This window comes from Artemia sp. Qi Xiang Cuo, chromosome 7 (assembly GCF_049724085.1).
Source record: "Artemia sp. Qi Xiang Cuo chromosome 7, ASM4972408v1, whole genome shotgun sequence".
NCBI lineage: Eukaryota > Metazoa > Arthropoda > Branchiopoda > Anostraca > Artemiidae > Artemia > Artemia sp. Qi Xiang Cuo.
The window spans coordinates 11,420,300-11,442,980 of record NC_142800.1 but is presented as its reverse complement, the minus strand read 5'-3'; the positions used below and the strand labels follow the sequence as shown (position 1 = coordinate 11,442,980).

The window sequence follows — 22,681 nt, the reverse complement described above, 5'->3', positions numbered from 1 at the left end:
CTTGGGTTGCAGAAACGCACTTCAACATGATGCCTGTACTCAACTCAGTTTATAACTCTGCCGTAAATAATAGTCAAATTTGTCCCTATTCATAGTGAGAATTGATATATGTATCGTAATTAAAAGGATATGTATCGTTTTAAAAGGATTAAGTACCCAGAAACACCTGTCGATTTACTGCTTAGAGAAAAACGTCTGGAGCGATGGCTTCAAACATTAGTTGTTAAAATGCACGTAAAACTTATTTTCGTTGTTCTTTTTACGCCCATAATATGTGATAAGCTCAAATTATTCAAGCAGTGTGGTAAATCTCGATGTAAGATTTATTCTTTTTTTTAAAGCTGTGTTTAATTTTAAAGTTGCTAAAATGGTTACTTCAAGAGCAGACCATAATTGAGGAACTTCACCCCTAAATCATTAACACCGTGCAGCACACTGACTTGAAGCTACAAATTCTCCACAATTTAAAGGTTTGTTTCTATAGGCATATAGGGTGGGGGGGGGGTTAGCCCTTACTTCACTAAAATTGCATTATTTACGCGACTCTTCACGTGATTTTTTTATGCTTTCCATTTTCTTTGCCTAATCTAGATTTTCCAAATTTCTTTCCCTTTTAAAACCCCTCCCCTCCCAAAATCCATGCTCGTGTCCCTGACTTACGACTACGTTTTTGAAGTTGGTGCTCAGTGATTTAGCGCCTGTCGCTATAGATTCAAAAAGATTAAACTTAAATTTGCGATCCAAAAATGTTTGATCTGAAATTTGCCTTCACTATGGCTTGTTCAGACGAAGTTGGCCAAGTTTCGTACAATTAACGATGGCACGCTTTTAAAATGGAAAGCTTTTCGATTACCGAACTCGTATTTTTTCCAAAAGAACAACTTTTAATGTGCCAAATTTGCCTTTTTTGTCCCTTAAAAGCCCCAGTGAAGAATGGATGTGAAAAAAAAAAAAAATCAAGAACTCATTTTGTGTGCTGTGGGACAAGAAAGTTTCAAATCAAAGTCTGGTATGTTTTCTCTAAAGATATAGATGGTATAGTTCAAGAACACGGCTTTGGACTTCACAGTCCCTACCGGTGGTGCATATCTCCGTTTCATTCTCCAGCCAGGAAGTGCAATGAGGGTTGGGGCCAGCCATTCTCTGCTTTCGCACATCCTTGCGGTTTACATTCCCATATTTCTCTAGGTACCCGTTTAGAGCTGGGTCGACTACGACCGAGCTTACAGAGTCACGCAACTGACCCCGTTCTAAGCCAAATAAACAACGACACCAGGAATCGTACCCCAGTCCTTACGGACAAAGAATTTCAGGTCTAGCGTGCTAACCACTCGCTTAGGACCTGAGAATGGTGGTCCTTAGAGTTAATAATATGGCTTGTTTGAGATGGCTAGGACGTGTTTCACGGATGAAGGATGACAGATTCCCAAAGATTGTGCCTTTTGGCCGTTCATCAAGGGCCAAATGAAAAGCAATTCATCTCTGAATAGGTGGGAAAGAGGTCACAAGGAAAGAATTTAAACCAAATTGGAACTTCATGGGAGAGGGTAAAGAGTGAAGCATTGAATTGATCTGAATGAAGGAGGAGCGTGGAAAGGTGTGTTGGGCTCAGTTGAATCAGTGTTGCAGTTAGTTGTTAGTAGCTAGTTCCATCTTTCTTGCACCTTATATCGAAGATACAAGAGATTTGATAGCATACTCAATCCTCGCACTGAAATCATCGAGGTAAGGCTGACTGTGCCAGGTCTTGAATAAATTTGCGAATGATTATATTAAAACACAAAATATTTATTTTATTGAGTAAATAAACTGTAAACTATTAATATACAATAAAAAAAGAACAACTATAGATAGTATTATAGAGTGAAACGTTTAATTTTCAGTTTAATTTAAACACATAAATAAGTTATAATGTCTTAGTGCTACTTCTTTTCAACAAAAAGACCTACAAAGGCCTCTTCTTACTCCAAAATCATTTGCTAAACGAGTTTTAAGCTCTGGAATTGTCTTAAGAATGTTTTATAAATTATTTTCACTTGCTTATTATTTTTAAGGAATTAGAATTTCTTTAATGGCCATAGTCGATCGGAAGTTAGCCAAACTTAAGCGTTAGTTTCTAATTCCGCATAAAGAGACATGACTTTCAGCTATTGTACATTTCATGCACAAATGGACTCTATATGTCTTCATGGACTAACCAGTAGTCCAAGCTGGGAACATAGCATAGCATAGCTGGGAACATGGAACTTATAGTCTGCAAGCCCAAGTTAAAAAATCTGACAAAACAGCAATCTGAGAGGTTCCTAACCCTTTCTGCTGATTTCGAAAATCTTAGGAATGTAGTACCGAATTTGCACTTGATGGTATTGCAAAATTATAGGTTTTGAAAATTTCGGGCTTGCACTTAGTTCACCATCAACTTATCAAAACTCTGACACCAACTTTAATGCATGATTACTAAAACCCATGTTGATGTATCAAAATTATGAGGTCCTTATATCCCTTGGCCCTGGGACAAGGGAGCCCTATGCACAAGATGAAAGCGAAAAAAATAGTTCCTCAAAATAGTGCTCCACAAAGGATCGAGAAACTTTTTCCCCCGCCACTTCGTATTACAGGATCTAATACTTACTTACTTTACTTTCGGCGGGAACTAGACGATGAACTGTCCTGCCCGGCACCAAAGGATCTTGGGATGACTTCCGACGACCACTTGGACCTGTCGGCTGCAGCTTCTCCGGCGATCTTCAGCCAGTCTTTGTCCCATCTCCAACCGTGTCTCCTGAATCCTTTCCACGATTCCAGAGCCTCCTTGAATTTTTGCCGCAGGTTCTTCTTTTGTCCTCCTGATTTAAGTTTCCATGAGGGAGTTGGTTCGCAAACAAGGCCGTCTCGACATATCGTGCCTTCGGGACGACGCAATGTGTGGCCGAGGAGCTTCAGGCGACGTCTTTAGATGATAAGCGATAGCTCTTCTGATTGGCCAAAGCGACTCCTTACTTCACTATTGGAAATCCTTTCCCATCTCTTAATTCGGAGGATGTAACGAAGGCAGCGGTGGTTGAACACGTCCAAAGTTCTCGCATCTTCAGTCTTGATCGGCCATGTCTCGCAAGCATACAGTAGTACTGCTCGAACAGTTGCACCATAGATTCTGACTTTTGTTTTGGTTGAGATCTCCCGTCTGGTCCATAATGCTTTTTTCAGATTAGTAAAGACTCCCCAGGCTTTTTCTATGTGGGCAGAGATATCCCTTTCAGCTCCGCCATCTGGTGTTATGATAGATTCCAAGATACTTGAATTGCTCAACGTTTTCTATTGGCTCACCATCGAGGGTAACTTGGCAAGGAGCAGGTTGGTTGAGAGCCAATACTTTAGTCTTTGCGCCACTGATGGCCAGTCCGGTGCGCTTTGAGACCTCATAGGTATCGTCGATCATGCCTTGTAAGCTGTCGGTGGTAGTTTCCAGCTCAGCAACGTCGTCTGCGAAGTCCAGATCTGTCAGGGGCTGGAGGAAATCAGCTATTTGTCCGAAGACTATTCCGCTGTGGTTTCTCATTGCATTATACATGGTCCAGTCTATCGCGTAGTTGAATAATATAGGCAAAAGGGGGCATCCCTGCTTTACCCCAAACTCCACTGGAAACGTAGGGGTGTCATTGCCGAAAACACGGACGCAAGTCTCAGTGTCCTTATACGCATTTCGGAGTATCTCAATGAGCTCCTGTGGCGCACCGTCTTCAGCCATAATTCTCCATAGCTCCTCTCTGATTAGAGAGTCGAAGGCAACTGCAAAGTCAATAAAAGCGATGAGAAGGGGTAGATGAAACCTGCTGTACTGCTGAAGGATGAGGCGAATCGTCAATATCTGTTCTGGACAGCCTCTGCCTGGTCTGATGCCTGCTTGTTCTGGACGGGTTAACTTGTCACGTGCGTTTTTGAATCGATTCAAAAGAATGACGCAGAAGATCTTCATGACATGGTTCATCAGGGAGATACCTCTATAGTTTCTGCAAATGGGCTTATCTCCTTTTTTGCATAGTGGAACGAGGACTGATACTTTCCAGTCTTTTGGGAAGGTCTTCGTCGTCCACACCTGGACAAAAAGGTCAGTTAGGTGGCATAGTAGAGTTGGTGAGGACTTGAACATTTCAGAAGGGATCCCATCCTCTCCAGGAGTTTTTATGTTTTTCATGCACTTCAGCGCCTTTTGTACGTCCACAATACTTGGCGGATCGAGGTTTATTGCGTAGGGCTCTCTAGCAGCATTCAAGAAGGCAGGTAGATCGCACGGGGGTTTGACAGGGTTCAGTAGCTCAGAAAAATGCTCTCACCTGAGTTCTATGCGTCCTTCTTCTGTTTGGATGAGTTTTCCGGACTTATCTTTCAGTATGTCAACCGTTACAGGAGCTTTTCCTGTCGCTTCTTTTAGGAGTTTGAACATTTTCCTGCTGTTGTGGCTCCTGGACGCTTGTTCCAACTCATTCGCCAGATCTGACCAGTACTTTTCTTTGTCCCGTTTCAGTGACTGTTTAACTGCTTTGTGGGCTACTTTTAAGGGTTCTTTTGCACCTCCCACGAGGGATCGCTTCTTCTCAACTATTTCTATGGTGTGGTCAGAGATCCAGACTCGCTGTTTTCGTTTTGTGTGGCCAAGCACCTCCTCAGCTACGTCCTATGTCACAATTTTTATCTGCGCCCATTCTTCATCAACGAGTGAAAGACAATTCAAGGCTTGGAACCGGTCGCTTAGCTTTAACTCGAAGTCGGCTTTGATTTCCGGGCATCTTAGTTTCGAAACATCGAAGCGCTTCCCTGCCTTCTGTCGCTTCTGCCTACTAAGGCGGTGACAAACTTTGCAAGTGAGGAGATAGTGGTCGGATCTATTTAAAGATCCTGTGTCTGCTCCTCTGTATACCCGGGCATCTGTGCAGGAGCTCCTCCATCTTCTGCTGACTAAGATGTGGTCGATCTGGGCTATTGTTGCGCCGTCGTTCGAACGCCATGTAACGAGGTGGAGTCTCTTGTGCGCAAAGAGAGTGTTTGTGACGCATAGGTTGTTGTATCTGGCTAGCTGTCAGAGCCTTTCTCCATTGATGCATCTGTCACCAACGGTGGGTCGGCCAATAACTGCTGCTGTGTCGGGGTCTACTCTGCCGAGCCGTGTGTTCCAGTCTCCAGCTACAAAGACCATGTCACGCCTTGGTGTCTTGTCGATGATTCTTTGTAGGTCATAATAAAAGGCATCTTTGACCGCGTCACTGCTGTCCCTTATCGGAGCGTACACTGCGATTATGGTTATGTGGCTAATGTGGCCTCTCAGTCTGATCATGGCGATCCTTGGTGACACTGGCTCCCAAGAGGTGACGCATGATGCAGTAGGACCGTCTATTAGGAACCCAACTCCTTGCTGGCCGGAACCATCATTGGGACCCGAGTTATAGAACTGGAATGCGTCAGATTCGGAAACGGTCAAATTTTCGGACAGAACATCATTAAGTCTCGTTTCTGACAGACAACAAACGTTGATTTTATACTTCTGCAGCTCCCTTGCAAGGAGCAGTTGCGTGGATTCCAGCTTTCAGCTGCGAACATTCCACGCGCCAATATTCTGATGTTTTCTTGATCGGGCGGCTTGCATACTTGTCGGGCCAGGCACCACCCTGACCTGGTTCGCGTCGGCTACTGCGAACGCCGTAATAATAGTATCTCTCTGCATTTGATCTTCAATATCCATTGGTGTTTCATGGGAATTGACTTGACCAAAGGCTCCCCAGACCCTTGGCGCCCCGTTGCGTTAGCCATTCTATTTGTCGGGCTACTAATAGAATGTTACACCACTCCACCGCTGTGAGGCGCAACTTAGGGCTCTCCTCCCGGCTCGCTAGGGACGGGGGCGTGAATCCTCGCTCCGAGGTCCCAACCATAGCTTGGGAGCACTCGTGCTTATCAGGCCCTGATTCCCACCTAGGAGGTCGGGAGGTTGGATCTAATACCCATTAGCTAAGTTTTCCTAAAAGAGTGGAGGTGTATGTGCAAGGAGTAGGGGACACTAACGTACTGCATTTTGTTTTTAATTATAGGTATTGAACCACTCTTGTGAATTTTTAAAGCAGAAGAGGCAATGAGTTTTCTAAAGAGAACTATCCTCCCTCCAATAGCTATACCCATCCTTCCCTTGCCAACTTATTTTTAACCATTGTTCACCTTCTGAAAGAGGCTCATAACTTGTCTTATTTGTCTTCTTTGTGCTAAGGCATCAAAAATTCATAATTATGTACAACTATTACTGCTGGCAACTCATCATAGCTTCTAGCTACCAAAGAAAAATTTAGATTTATGTGCTCCTCCTTTACCCTATTATGTTCTACACTTGAACTTCTTCTCATAAAGTTCCACATAATGCTCTACACTTGAACTTCCTCTCATAAAGTTCTTACGTTTGTAATCTTTACTTATGACTTCTTCCCCCCCCTCCCCATTTGAGTGTGTCCTTCTTTTCCTTTGGTATTAACTCAATTAACACAAGGCTGCATGGTGCTACAATGAATTATTATTAGTAGTTGTAGTAGTATCGTCTTTCATTTGTAGAGCCAGGCCACACCGCCTTAACCTGTGCTTGATTATTTCAAAATAAGAGACGACCAAAAATTAAATAAAATTGGAAAAAAACAACTTTAGACCAAAAACTAACATTTTCTGATAGGAGGGGAGAATGGAGATGAAAACAAAACCTTTTGTGCCCAAATACTGTGAATGCTTGCAACGCAAGTGAATCATAGCTAAAAGATTGCATTGCCTTCTGATCAAGCTGCTATTCTGACGAAGTCAGCATCTTGAAAGAATTAGCCTTTGCTGTTTTCATATTTCTCTCCATCCCTTGCTTAATCTGTAAATTAAGAAATCAATTTTCATGATTCTTTCTTCTTTTTTAGCATTTGGAACGGCAGACATTGACTTCATTAGGATCAATCCATGTTCCAAAAACCGAGGAGATGAACCCTGTGCAGTAAGGAGAGGTGACACAGCGGTCCTAGAAATTGGCTTTACGCCTAAAATTTCAAGTAAGTAGTACCTAAGCGTAGGCTACCTGTGGTAATCACAAAGGGAAACGAAAGATTACCGTCCTATATTTCTGTCTTTAAATATATCCTTTAATTTCATTGGTTTATTTTTGTGACGTATTTTTGTACACAGTATTCCATGTACACAGTATCCACCGTACTCGATGCCTCCATTATCTTCAATCTGCATTAAGTTGTTAATGCGCATCACAGTTATTTTTACGCATGATAAACGTATTTTATTCAAAACCTGATTGGCTCTTCTATATGAAACCTTAAGCCAGTGAATGCAACAAAATTTTGAGCAACATGTTCCTTTTAAGTAAATTCTCTGCTTCTTTGTATGATTTTGACTCTTAGAAAAGGCACTAGAACTTTCATTTTTGAATTTAAAGAGCTCTCTAAGTTTCTACGATCACCCTTTCTGTACAAATTGGTTAGAATTTAAAAAGAAAAAAAAAGGAAGCATAGAGGTCACTTCTTTATTTACTAAGTTCTCTCCACTGGGGGCATTTGATTTCATATAATGTTTTTTTTTCGTCAAATTGAGATCTCCCATCTGCATATTTACAATTATGCACCACTGTAAATAATTTTAGGAATTCTGAAATGAATCAACTCAGTTAAATGAAGCTTTAATATAATCGTCCATATTAGGCGTGTATTTTGTGTATGCTGCTTGTATCTTTATAAACAAATGGGCTCAAAAACTCGCAAAAACTTCGAAAAGGGCTCATTCGATTGGAAATTGGAGTGGCTAATGCCCTTTTGATAGTCGAAAGTGATTGGAGGGCAACTAGCCCCCTCCCCACGCCCATCATTACCCCAAACACATCCAATCAAAAGTTTGAAATAGTCATTTTATTCAGCGTAGTTGATTCCCAGATAAAAAATATATTTTTGAGAAGGATACTCCCCCAAAACCTTCAGGGCAAGAGTTGTACGTTGTGCCCTGGGGGTATATAAGGTTTTTATAGAAGGTGTTGTCGTAAAAACTTCAAAAAAGATTCTTTTGATTGTATATTCAAAGGGCTAGTGAACATTTTAATAGTTAAAAGTTATTGGAGTACAACTAGCCCCCCTAAGCCCATCATTCCCCCAAACACATCCAATCAAAATTTTGAGATAGCCATTTTGTTCAGCGTACTTGATTTCCAGATCGAAAATATGTTTTTGAGGTGGACACTCCCCCACAACCATCAGGGCAAGGGTTGTAAGTTTTGTACTGGGGCATATAAGGTTTTTATCGAAGGTGTTGTCGTAGAAACTTCAAAACAGGCTCATTCGATTGGAAATTCAAAGGGCTAGTACTCTTTTTAATATTTGAAAGTGATTGGAGGACAACTAGCCCCCCACACCCTTCATTCCCCCAAATACATGCAATCAAAATTCTGAGATAGCCATTTTGTTCAGCTTAGTTGATTTTCAAATAGAAAATATGTTTTTGAGGAGGACACTCCCCCACTTCCCTCAGGGCAAGGGTTATAAGTTATGCCCTGGGGGTAGATAAGGTTTTTAAAGAAGGCGTTGTCGTAGAAACTTCAATAATAGCTCATTCGACTGGAAATTAAAAGGACTCCTACCCTTTTTAATAGTCAAAAGTGATAGGTGGGCAACTAGCCCCCCCCCACGCCCATCATTCCCCCAAACACATCCAATACCAGTTTTGAGATATCCATTTTGTTCAGGGTATTTGATTTCCAGATAGAAAACATATTTTTGAGGAGGACACTCCCCCACACCCCTCAGGGCAAGTATTATAAGTTTTACCCTAGGGGCATATAAGGTTTTTATTGAAATCTTTGTCGTAGAAACTGCAAAAAAGGCTTATTCAATTTGTACGTCAAAATGCTACTATCTTTTTTAAGGGACGATATTTATTTGGAAGCAAGAAACTCCCCTCTCACGCCCGTATTTTCCTCAAACACATCCACTCAAAATTTTGAAATAGCAATTTTATTTAACGTAGTTGAAAGTTTTAGAAATTAGGTCTTTAAGGATGACAACCCCTCCCCCCAGAGCCCTCAGTGCAAGGATTGTAATTTATGCCCTGGGGGCAAATAAGATTTTTATTGAAATCGTTGTTGTAGAAACTTCAAAAGGGCTAGTTTAATTAGAAATTGAAAGGGCTAGTGCCTTTTTTAATAGTTGAAAGTGATTGGAGAGCGACTAACGCCCCTCTCATGCTCACCATTTTCCCAAACACGTCGAGTTAAAATTTTGAGATATCCGTTTTGTTCAAGGTAGTTGAAAGTTCTAGAAATGTTGTCTTTTAGAATGATAACCCCCTCAGAGCCCTCGGTTCAAGGGTTGTAAGTTATGCCCTGGGGGCATGTAAAGTTTTTATTGAAAGTGTTGTCATAGAAACTTCAAACGGGCTCATTTGATTGGACATTGGAGTGGCTAGTGCCCTTTTTGATAGTCAAAAGTAATTAGTGGGCAACTAGCCCCCCACGTATATCATTCCCCCAAACACATCCAACCAAAATTTCGAGATAGCCATTTTGTTCAGCGTAGTTGATTTCCTGACAGAAGATATGTTTTTGAGAACGACACTCCGCCACAACTCGCAGGGCAAGGGTTTTAACTTAAACCCTGGGGGCATATAAGATATTTAAATAAGGCGCTGTCGAAGGAACTTCAAAACAGGTTCATTCGATTGGGAATTCAAAGGGCTAGTACCCTTTTTAAATAGTCGAAAATGATTGGAGGGCAACTAGCCCTCCCACGCCCATCATTCCCCCAAATACATCCAATCAAAATTTTCTCCAGCATCCAAATAGCAGGCCAAACTATAAAGTCTTAAAAAACGAAAAGATTTAAAGTGTTATTTTCTTTTTCCCTGAAAAGACTATGTCAATATAAAACGAACAGAAATTAATTAAAAAAACTTTTTTCACAAAATAAGTTTTTCAAAGAAAAGTAAAGAACTCCATTAAACAAAAGATGAGCAAAAATAAAATCAAATAATCTACCAAGCTCGAAACAACCACAAATCAGCATCGATAAATAAATGAAACCCAAAACGAACAGAAATTACAATAAACAACCGAGTCAAACTCAAAACGAGCAGAAATTAACATAAGTTGGGCGCAAAACCCTACCCCTATGTCTTCCCAAGGCCAGAAAAATATTTGCACTTTACTGACAAAAAAATATAAATGTTTTTATTTTTATAAGTTTAATAAATCAAATAATGTTAACATTTTAATTTCTAAATATCAGCATATATATATTAGACTGATAATGCCCATTCATTTGTAGTTTTTCAGTAAAGTGCAAATTTTTTTCTGGTCTTGGGAAGGCATAGGGGTTTTGCGCCCAACTTATGTTAATTTCTGCTCGTTTTGAGTTTGACTCGGTTATTTGTTGTACGCATAATTTCTGTTCGTTTTGGGTTTCATTTATTTATCGGTGCTGATTTGTGGTAGTTTCGAGCTTGGTAGATTGTTTGATTTTATTTTTGCTCATTTTTTGTTTAATGGAGTTCTTTACTTTTCTTTGAAAAACTTATTTTGTGGAAAAAGTTTTTTTTAATTAATAACCCCAAAAAGTCAAATGATCCTAATGAAAATTTCAAATCAGGTTCAGCGTATCAAACAACCCTACTATAAAGGTTTTATTTTTTTCCAGAAAAAAGATCACGGATGTGTGTTTATTTATCTCCCCCCCCCAGGGGTGTTTGTATCGAACTAATGGCCCAGGAGAGGGCTAATACAAACAAAAATTACAAGTTCTACGGCCCTTTTTAAGTGACCCAAAAGATTAAGGACAACTAGCCCCCCTCCCAGGCCCTTTTATTCCATAGACGTCCGACCAAAATTCTGAGATAGCCATTTTGTTCAGCATAGTTAAAATGCCTCTGGGGATGACATGAACCCTCACAGCTCATGGGGAAGGGGTTGTAATCTACGCAAAGTGCCAATTGTTTATTTTTCAAACAGTTCGTGGTGACAAACTGTCAGTAAGGAGCGATACGACTCAGTAGTAACAGAAATTCTTAGAAACAAAATCTTGACAGCAATAGATACATCAAAAGAATCTAATTTTGATGCCCATAAAAAGTACCCATCAAAAGTACCAAAAATGGTACCCATCAAAAGTTACGAGCCTGAGAAAAGTTCTCAATTTTTGAAAAAGAGGGGAAACACCCTGAAAACATCAAGTGATATTAATGAAAATCACTCCATCATGCTCAGCATACCAGAAAAACCTATGTACAAAAATGTGGAATTTTTTATTCTTTTTTGCCAGAAGAAAGATCACGGATTCGTGTTTATCATATGTTATTATTATTGTTTTTCCTCAGCGGTGGTGATATCGAACCAGTGATCGTAGAAGATCTGAAGAGGGTTCAATTGATCGGAAATTGAAAGTTTTAATACCCTTCTTAAGCAACCAAAAAATATTGGAGGGCAGCTAGCCCCCCTCTCATTCTCATTTTTCCCCAAAGTCACCCGATCATAATTCTGAGATAGCCATTTTGTTCAGCATAGTCAAGAAATCTAATAAATATGTCTTTGGGTTAAGGATGACTTAACCCCCCCCACCAGTCCCCGGGGGAAGGGCTATAAGTTATGAACTTTGCCCATTGTTTACTTACAGTATTGGGTATTGAGAAGTATACAGACGTTTTCAGGGAGATTTTTCTCGGGGGGGGGGAGGGCTCTGCGGTTACGTTGGAGGATAATTCCATTGAAGAATTTTTCATGGGGGACAGGGGTTTTCCATGGAGGGGGCGCCAAATTTACCAGCACTATTAAAAAAATCAGAAATTAAATAAAAAAAAACAAGTTTTTTCAACTGAAAGTGAGGAGCAACATGAAAACTTAAAACGAACAAGCCGTTTAATTAGGAGTCATTTTTATAGAATTGGGACGAATTCTAACCTTGACGCAAAGAGCTAGGTATTGAAAAGGGGGTGACCCCCCTCATATACGGCGTAATTTCTGTTCATTCCGTTTTAAGTTTTAATGTTGTTCCTTACTTTCGGATGAAAAAAACTTGTTTTTTTCATTTACTTGTATCTGACAAGGCTGTATCGAGGGGAGGGGGGGGGCTAGGGGGTTTGACCCCCCCCCTCCCCGAAATGTTTGTATTACTAAAAACGTAACAAAAGTCAATATAAACAAATGTTTATGCATTGTTTAGCTTTTTTCTGCAACCCCTCATCCCAAAAAATTCTTGTGTAAAACACCTCCGAACGGTATTTGATATCGAGAAATATGCGGAAACTTTTTGGGGGAAATTCCTGCAGGTAGGATTTTTCGCGGCGAGAATTCCTCTGAGAAACAAATTGTCCAGGTAAAAATTTACAGAGGAGGGAAGGGGGGATTTCCTGGCATTTTCAAAAACAATACAAAATTCAATAAATAAAAATATTTTCAACTGAAAGTAAGGAGCAACATTAAAAATAAACGAATTGAAATTATAAAAATTCTTTAACGCTGTTATTAAAGTCTTAAAGTTCTTTAAAAATATTTGTAATTCAGTTTCAACGGCCATTTTGTCTCAGGGGTCATTGTTAAAGAAATGGGACAACAAGTTAAACTTATGCCTATAAAGAGCGAGTAATGAGGAAGGGGCAGCCTGGCTCATATACGGAACAATTCCTGTTTATTTTAAACTTTAATAATGTTGCTCCTCACATACAATTGAAAAAATTGTTTTTTATTTATTTAATTGTTAGCAAAGCTCCTTTTTTTAGAGTTTTGGTTACTATCATTACGAGTCGATCTTTGCTCGCAGTTTGTTACCATGAACTGTTTGATAAAAAGGTATCTGAAAGGGTTTTAGAGTTAGTTCAGACGTTTGGGGAAAACGTATGGAATTTCTTATAGGGAGAATAGGGAGAATGTTCACACGTATCCGAACTGCAAATATTGGCAAAATATTCAAACATCAGAAGTCATGACTGAAGATACAGACTTGGAAGCTGCTTTATTACCTTTCGACTTTTCTTGTAGTCTGAACTTGAAGCACCATGCAAAAGTTGAAAATTCTTTACAAGGGCAATCAAATTGGGTATTTTATGATGCCTGACAATCGACATGTTTTTCAAATTTCAAAAATACCGCCACAAATTCCCAATCACTTCAGCTCTCCGTACGGAAAGGCTAAAAAAAAAATTCCAAATATACTCCGAATGGGGATTACGAAACTCCCTATCGAAATTCCCATAGGGAAACTAAGAATTTGCAAACGTCTGAACTAACTCTTAGCAATAAAACTAAAATTTTCTTCACGAGTACCACTCTTCAGGGTCATGTCGACATACAGCGCATGTCGCAGTTACGGTTCTGGTTAGGCAGGCATATAATTTTTCCACCCCGACGTCACTATAAGGTCATGCAAGTAGGGTTTTTCCTCTGGGATTTCGGATGGGGGAAGGAGCCTACTACAGAAGAGAGATTTCTACCAACTCACAACACCAAAACAGCTCCAGCCTTTTATAACCAACCCATTCTCGCCAGGGTATTTGTCGGGGCAAGCGAAAAACAAAAAGGTAAAGAACACGGCATTGGACTTTACGGTCCCTACTGGCCTTGGTGATCTCCGTTTCATGTCCCTTCAGCCAAAAAAGTGCAGGGGGTCTTGGGGCAGCCATCCTTTACTTTCGCACACCCTTCCTGTTTACCTTCCCCAGATTTCTCCGAGAACCCATTTAGAGCTGGTTCGAATCCGACTGAGCTTACTGAGTCATATCACTTACTCCCGTTCCAAACCAGAGACACCAGGATTTGAGCCCCCCGTCATCACAGATAAAGGATTTGAAGTCTAGCGTGCCAACTACTCGGCTAGGACGGCTCAAAAACAAAAAGAACACCGAAAAAACAGATAGCTTACTTTTATAAAACTATCGTATCGACATTTTGACAGAAAAATTCAGACAGTTCAGAATGGGCTTATTAGGAGTTTCAGAAACTCATATCCCAGGGATAGGAAGCATGAAATTAGGTGATATAGACTTTGTTTACTCAGGCAGGAAGTATAGGGTACGTAGACAGAGAGGAGGTTCATGATGAATAAGAAAGCAGCTAAGTCTTGTTCAGGCTGAGAAGGTGTTAATAATAGAATACTAATCACTCATTTATGACTAAAAAGTTCAGGGTATCAGTTATAGCATTATATGCCCTGTAAAGCCGACTGACGGAGATACTACTGACTCAGATGAATTTTACTTAAACTTACAGGAGCAGATAGACAGGGTCCCAGGTAGAATATGGTGTTTTTATTAAGACATTTTAACGCCCAGGTCGGTAGAAAAAAGGATAGATGGAATCCTAGCCTAGGTAAATTTGGCATAGGAAAAGAAAACAGTAATGGCTACAGACTGCTGCAATTTTGTAGTTATAAAAATCTAGTTATAACCAATACAATTTTTGGTAATAAAACGACCCATAAGTTAACATGATATCACGTGATAGTAAGATAGCAATCCTTATTGGCTATGTTATTGTATTAATTAAAAAAAACTTTTCCACAAAGCAAGTTTTCAAAGAAAAGTAAAGAGCTCCATTAAGCCAAAAATGAGGAGAAATAAAGTAAAATAATCTTCCAAGCGTAAAACTATCACAAATCACTATCAGTAAGTAAATGAAACTCAAAACTAACAGAAATTAAAACAAATAGCCGAGTCAAACTCAAAACAAGCAGAAATTAACATGAGCGGGGTTGACAATCCCCACGCCTTCCCAAGACCAGAACATAATTTGTGGTTTACTAAAAAAAACAAAAAAAAAAACAAATGACCATGGATAGTCAGTTTAATTGACATATACTGATATTTATTCCTTAAAGCTTTTATAATTTTTTACTTATGAGAGTAAAATAAGTAAACACATTTAAAATGTATCGTTTTGAGTTTGATTCGGTTATTTATTTTTGTTTCTGACCGTTTTTAAGTACAGATAGTGCCTTCTGACTAGTTCAAGATCCCCCACAACTTACCCTTAAAGGCCTAAAGCAGAAAAGCAGGTCAAAACGAGAGAAACTTAAAATAAACATGCAAAATAAGCTTGAAACGAACAAAAATTACTACAAACATTAGTTCGGGTATCGCTTCCTTCTCTCACTGTAAAAGTCTAAAACCTACTGCGTCATTGGCGCTTTACTGAAAACTATATGTGTCTTGAATAGTCCTGGAAAGCATAAACAAAATCAAATTGAATATTTGATATAAAATGATATTAGTTGTTGAAAGATCCATGAGGTCAAGATTTTATTTCACTGTAATTTTTATTTCAGTTTTAATGGTATAAGTGCTGGAACAGAAAACATTTGTAATATAATTAGTTTTCATTGAAGCGCTTATGACGCAGTAGGTTTTTACAATTAAGGAAGGGGGCAGTATCTAAACTCTTGTTTTTAGTGAAACTAGATTCTTCTTGAAGAATCTTAGAGACAACTAATAAATTTAACTGAATATTTGATGTATAATGATATTAATTGCTGAAAGCTCATCGTTCAAAATTTTACTGTAATTTTAATATTTATTTTCAATATTAAGTACAAAAGAAAATATTTGTAATATAATTGAATTTCAGTTACATCCCTTCCAGAGGAAGGGCTGTAACTTATGCTGCGGGGCATATAAGGTTCTTATGGAAGAGGTGGTCGTATAAACTTTGGAGGGCACTCAAATGACACACCCCCTAGCATTAAATCCGACCCCGTAATATCCACAGATTTGCAGCGCAAATGGGAGGATAGCTCTATATAGCCTACTGCTCTTATGTAAATAATGACGCATTAGGTTTTAGACTTTTACAGTGAGAGAAGGAAGCGATACCCAAACTCTTGTTTGTAGTGATTTTTGTTCGTTTCTAACTTGATTTGCGCATTAAATTTTAGTTTCACTCGTTTTAAGATTTATTTATTCATTTATATTATTATCTATTGTATGTTTGCTTGCATTGATTGTTTATTTAATTTCTGTTCGTTTTAGGTTTCATTTATACTTCAATAACAAAATATTTTTTTTGTTAAAGCTTGATTTGCATATTCAATTTAAGCATTACTCGCATTAATATTTATAATTCATTTATATTATTACTTGTTGTATGAATGAATGGATGATTTTTATTACACGTCTTTAGCAATGCAAAAAAGTAAATATGGAGTAGAGAAAAAATAAAAAGAAAACAATAAAACACATCGAATAAACGAACAGTTTAAATTAATAATAAAACAACTAAAAAAAAACAACAACAAAAAAACTAATGGTGAAACTATTTACATAAAAAGACAACCATTACACATTACTGACTATAGCTTCAAACATACTCTGCGTTGGATCTAAAGGTTTCAGGAACTTTTCCCTCCTGGTCACGATCACGTCGAAGGGGTCATCGAGTCCGTAACGAGCTGAAATCTGGTGGTGTCTTCGCCAGGGGGGAAGGCTAAGTAGATATTCTGCAAACTTATAGAACACTGTACGGATTGTTTTTTTATCATCAAAAGTAAACAAAGACCAGAAAGGTGACACAGCTAAGATATGAGGGGTGGCAAAGGAATTGAAGATCCGTGCTAGAATGCGGCGGTTATAAAGTCGTTTGCATGACAAAATCATCCCATACGCTTTTCGGACTTTCTGTTTGGGATCATTTAGTAGACAGGATCGGTTTTGTATGTGTTTTGCTATGATTGTTTATTTAATTTCTGTTCGTTTTGGGTTTCATTTATTCTTTAATAGTAATTTCTGATCGTTTTAAGTTTGAATTTTAACAGGTATTTGTATCTGCTGATCTTAAGTTTAAAATGCCTTCACTTTTCTTTGAAAAACTTCTCTTTCGGATAGTTTTTTTTTATTAATTTTTGTTCCTTTTTGATTGCGAAAAGTTTCAAGTTATTAAAAATTCCTTATTTCAAAATCGAACGTTTTTTTCAACATCAGATGTTCATCAGAGTATATAAACTACTATCAAAGTAACAATATCAAAGTAAAAAATAACAAAGTAAAGAAAGCATCAAAGTAAACAAGACATGAAAGTAACAATAAGCAATTTGCATAACTTACAGCCCTTGCACCGTAAATCGAAGTTGCCCCGTAAATCACTAAATCCAAGTATTGAAATAAACAAAGTGTCAAAGTAACAATAAGCAAGTTCCGTAACTCAGAACCATTTCCCCGGCGTTGGGAGTGGGGGGTTCAACAACGGAAGAATGGTTATTTTGGCCTTTAAAGTATTTGAAAAAAATGGCAATTGTGTCGGTTGTGTCGACATCGAAGTTACAACGCCTGCCCCCGGGCCCTGGGTGGTTGTGTCGACATCAAAGTTTTGTTTTCCGACCTTTGAACTAATTTTAACAAAATGTATATCTCCAGATTTTCATCTTGGGGGCTTGGGGGGGGAGGTAGGTGCCCTCCAATATCTTTTGACTCTGAAAAAGTGAACTATGACTTTTAATTTCCAATCAAATGAACCCTTTTTGAAGCATATACGAGCTGACTTTCTGTAAGAACCATATTTGCCCCAGGGCATAACTTGCAACGCCCGCGCCCTAGTCCTGGGGGTTGGTTCGATCGCGGAGTTTTTGTTATATGATCTTTTTTAACAAAATGTAGCCATTTTAACAAAATGGCTACTTAAAATTTTTTATCTGGTTATTTGGGGAAAAAAGGGCGTGGGGGGGGGGGGCTAGCTAATTTTCGATCAGTTTTGACTCTTAAAAAGTGAACTAGAACGTTCAACTTCCAATCAAATGAGCCCTCTCTGAAGTTTGTACTAGCATACCTTCCATAAAAGCCTTATATGCCACCAGGACATGACTTACAACGACCTGCCCCCCGGCCCTGTTTTTTTTTTCGACATCTGAACTTTGTCATCTGACCTTTGAACTGTTTTTAACAAAATGCCTATCTCAAAAATTTTATCTGATGTATTTGGGGAAAAGGGGTGTAGAGGGGGGGGACTAGTTGCCCTCCGATCTCTTTTGATTCTGAAAATGTGAACTAGAACTTTAATTTCCAATCGAATGAGCCCTCTCTGAAGTTTATACAATCATCTCTTCTATAAGAAGCATATTTGCCCCCAGGGTCTAACTTGCAACGCCTGCCCCTCGGCCCTGGGGGGTTGTGTCGACCCCGGAATTTTTGTTATATGATCTATAAACTATTTTTCACAAATTGGCTACCTCAACATTTTTATCGGATGTATTTGAGAGGAAAAGGGCGTGCGGGGGGGGGGGGGCTATTTGGCCACCGATAACTTTTGACTCTTAAAAAGGGCAATAGAACTCTCGATTTGCAATCGAATGAGCCCCCTTTGAAGTTTATAGGACGATCTCTTCCATATGAAGTCCCTCTGGGGAAAAAATAATAATAAAACATAGTAGCCGTATGGCCTTTACTATTGGCAACCCTAGGGAAAGTGAGTTTATTTTCAAATCAAACAGTTCGTGGTAACAAACTGTAAGTAAGGAGCGACCCGGCTCAATGGTAACCGAAACTCTAAAAAACGCAATAGAAAAGTAGTAATAGAAGTAGCCACGAAAGTTTAAATATATTACCCTCAGTAGTTTTTGGGATACTGCTGAGATATCTTATTGGCGATCAGCATACAAACAGTGGTTTTTTATTTAATCATTAGGAAATATTTATTTTTTAAACATAATGGGTAAATTACACAACTGTTGGGCTTGACCTAAGCAATAGCCCTAGAGATACAGTTACAAGACCATTTAGCTATGCTGAACAAAATAGCTATCTTAAAGTTTGAATGGAAATTTTTGGAAAATTATGAACTAAAGAGGAGCGCTGATTGCCCTCCTTGAATCACTTTTGACTCTCCAACATTCGCCTAAATATTCATTAAAAGCTTCACCTTAATACCCTTAGCTTGCGCAGTAGCAATAGTTATAGCAACATTAGTGGCAATATGCACATAGCACCTTTTGTTTCTTTAATATCCCCTTCGACACAAGATGAAAGTTTAAGCTTAATGCTATCAACTGTACCTGAAGTATTTCTGATGTGTCCGCTTGACAACCTGTTTAGGGATAGTGTGTTTCGAATTAGTTCCATACAGTTTCTATGTATCCCAAATTGTTCGCCAAAATACCCTTAGTTTTAATAGTAGTAGTAGTAGTAGTAGCAGTAGAATTAATAGCACTAGCCTAAGCTTTAGTGGCAGTAGTGGTAATATAAATAGTAATAATGGTAACAGTAATAGTATGAGTAGCTCAAAACCCCTATGCCTTCCCAAGGCCAGAACATGATTTGCACTTTACTGAAATAAATACAAATGAATGTGCATTGTCAGTTTAATATACATATACACTGATATTTAGTAATCAAAATGTTAATATTGTTTGATTTATTAAAGTTATAAAAGTAAAAACCTTTATATTTTTTTCAGTAAAGTGCAAATTATGTTCTGGCCTTGGGAAGGCATAGGGGTTTTGAGCCCTACTCTTGTTAATTTCTGCTCGTTTTGAGTTTGACTTGGTTATTTATTGTAATTTCTCTTCGTTTTGGGTTTCATTTATTTATCGAAGCTGATTTGTGGTAGTTTCACGCTTGGTAGATTATTTGATTTTATTTTTGCTCATTCTTGGTTTAATGGAGTTCTTCACTTTTCTTCGAAAAACTTATTTTGTGGAAAAGGTTTTTTTTTAATTAATATGAAAACAAGAGGAATGTAAAGAAAGTTGAGAAAGTAGAATATGAACTAAGGATGTGTGAAGTGGATGTGTGAACTGTTTCTTTCTTCTTTTTCTTATCTAAGGATAAAATTGCCGAGGATCTGGAAGATGTAGCTAGACGGCACAAGAATCAAATATGTTAATAAATTCGGAGGGAGTAGTTATTCCAGACTTGTCCCAGATGAAGATAGGAACTGGGCCACAATCAGTGATAAAGAAAGAGTTAAATAAAGTTGGGCAGAATATTGTGAGAATGTGCTAAGCCGAGACAGATTTGCAGTAAATGATATAGAGGAAAATGAACAAGCTTGTGATACCTTAGATGTGAAGGAAGATTTGTTTTGTGAGGAAGAATTAGCGACAGTACTAAAAGGATAAAAAGATAATACGGCCCCAGGTATTGATAGTTTGGTAAATGAGTTTTAGAGGCAACGCTATAACGTTGCCTACTTTTTTTTCAAAAATAGACTATAATATTGAAAAAATACAAAATCATTTTCTAATGCATCTTTTAAATTTTTCTGTTTTTCTTTCTTTTATCCAGCGGTATTTGGTCCTCTTTTCTGCGTTGCCTCTTCTTTTTCGTTTTGTTAATAATAGGTTGGTGATACTTCACGTAATGGATAGAATCAAACTGGTTATTGTTTTCTTTTCGTACTCCCGAAAGAAAAAAAAAATCAATCCTGTTTCTTTCTTCTTTTTCTTTTCTAAGACTTCTTGCTTATTTGTAATCTAGTTTGCCCCTAGTTCTCTATTGTTCCTTCAATCTACTACCTATCTATCTTACCTCCTATTCGATGTTCTATACCTTTCAAGTTCTAAATTTCCTGATAAACATAATTTTTTCCCTGCTATTACATTTTATCTATCTTTCTCCTAAAATATTTTTTTTTCATTCATACGATTCTCCATCCATTAATTTACCATACAACAATTTCAAAATTTTCATTCTAGCTACCCACGATGGCAAGGGGCTGCTCCCATTCATTAGTTCTATAACATATAATATTAAAATACAAATTTACAATGCATATAGATTTTTTTAGTTTATTAAATAAAAAAAACAGGTTTTTTTTTAACTGAAAGTAAGGAACGACGTTGTTATGTAAAGAGTTAAGAGGAATTAAGATTTATCGAACTCGGAATTCTGTCGCCTCAGAGCTTTGTTTCCACGGCGCGATCAGATCTGACTTAAGAGATACGAATTCTTATAGGCTAGCAGGGGTTAAAAACTTTTTCTAGGCTGTGGCGGTAACGACTTTTGGTGTTTGTAGCGATAAAAAAATTGTAGCGATAAAAGATTGATATTTGTGGCGATAGAAATTTCTCCGATAGCGCCGCTTATAGCGCTAGAGATTGTGTCAACTAGGCTAGCGCCGCTCTCAATTAATGGGAGAAGATCGAATATGTAGATATATAAATGTGGCCTCTTCTTTATCGAGCTATCTGGAGATCAGATTCCTTTGGGAGCATTTACCTTGGAGACTTACGAACTAATTACCTATTATTACACTAGACGCAGACATATAAATGAAGTAAACACAGATAAAAAAGACAATAGAACTATTGAACTTACATACTTAGTTGCACAGCAACGGGTCACTTCAATGACAATAATGGTGACCGAGATGAAAGAGTTAAAACTTCTATCTCAATGGATCTTCTCAAATCTGACTTACGTTTCCTTCCAAATCTCATTTACGAATAATCTTAAAAAGCACATCTACCCCACTACCAAACGCAGTTCTTTCGTCCTGCGCTGTAAGGACTGGCTTGCCATTGGGTCACGTGGCCCAGGGACGCGAATCCTCGTCCAATAATCTCTTTAAGATATTTCAGATGATTCAGGCATTCACACAGTTTTTTTTTGCCATTTAAACTTCCTTAGAAATATTGTGCATAGCATTTTTTTTGCTACTAATTATCTTAGCGAAATTTAAACGACTAGCGTCGTTGTTTGACTGAAGCTAAAATGCAATTTCTCTTTTTGCTGATTAAGAATTTAGACTCTTGGAAGCGGTATTTGAACTCAAGTAGGGGACGTTTAATTTCTGCCCGAATCATCTTTAGAAGGAAAGAATCCTGTATTTTAAATATATCATGGTACACATCAGATAGCAGATCCTACCGACCGCGCCATTTGTTATGTAATGAGTTATGAGGAATTAAGAATTATTGAACTAGAAATTCTGACGTCTCAGAGCTTTGTTTCCACGGCGCGATCAGATCTGACTTAAGAGATACGAATTCTTATAGGCTAGCAGGGGTTAGAAACTTTTTCTAAGCTGTGGCCGTAACGACTTTTGGTGTTTGTAGCGATAAAAGATTTGTAGCGATAAAAGATTGATATTTGTGGCGATAGAAATTTCTCCAATAGCGCCGCTTATAGCGCTGGAGGTTTTGTCAAATAGGCTAGCGCTGCTCTCAATTAATGGGAGAGTATCGAATATGTAGACATATAAATGTGGCCTCTTCTTTCTCGAGCTATCTGGAGGTCAGATTCCTTTGGGAGCATTTACCTTGGAGACTTACGAACTAATTACCTATTATTACACTAGACGCAGACATATAAATGAAGTAAACACAGATAAAAAGGACAATAGATTTATTGAACTTACATACTTAGTTACACAGCAACGGGTCACTTCAATGACAATAATGGTGACCGAGATGACAGAGTTAAAACTTCTATCTCAATGGATCTTCTCAAATCTGACTTACGATTCCTTCCAAATCTCATTTACGAATAATCTTAAAAAGCACATCTACCCCACTACCAAACGCAGTTCTTTCGTCCTGCGCTGTAAGGACTGGCTTGCCATTGGCTCACGTGGCCCAAGGACAAGAATCCTCGTCCAATAATCTCTTTAAGATATTTCAGATGATTCAGGCATTCACACAGTTTTTTTTTGCCATTTAAACTTCCTTTGAAATATTATGCATAGCATTTTTTTGCTACTAATTATCTTAGC

General features: G+C 38.3%; 1 protein-coding gene across 1 annotated transcript in view; it reads left to right on the top strand.

Moving 5' to 3' along the window:
- The first annotated feature begins 228 nt into the window (after positions 1-228).
- Positions 229-22,681, top strand: part of LOC148949938 (mite group 2 allergen Der f 2-like) — a 50,176-nt gene continuing 27,723 nt past the window's right edge. Inside the window, exons 1-2 of the mRNA XM_089091372.1 lie at positions 229-316; positions 6,936-7,064. Of these exons, the coding sequence (XP_088947498.1) occupies positions 229-316; positions 6,936-7,064 (217 nt within the window). The remainder of the gene's footprint in view (positions 317-6,935; positions 7,065-22,681) is intronic.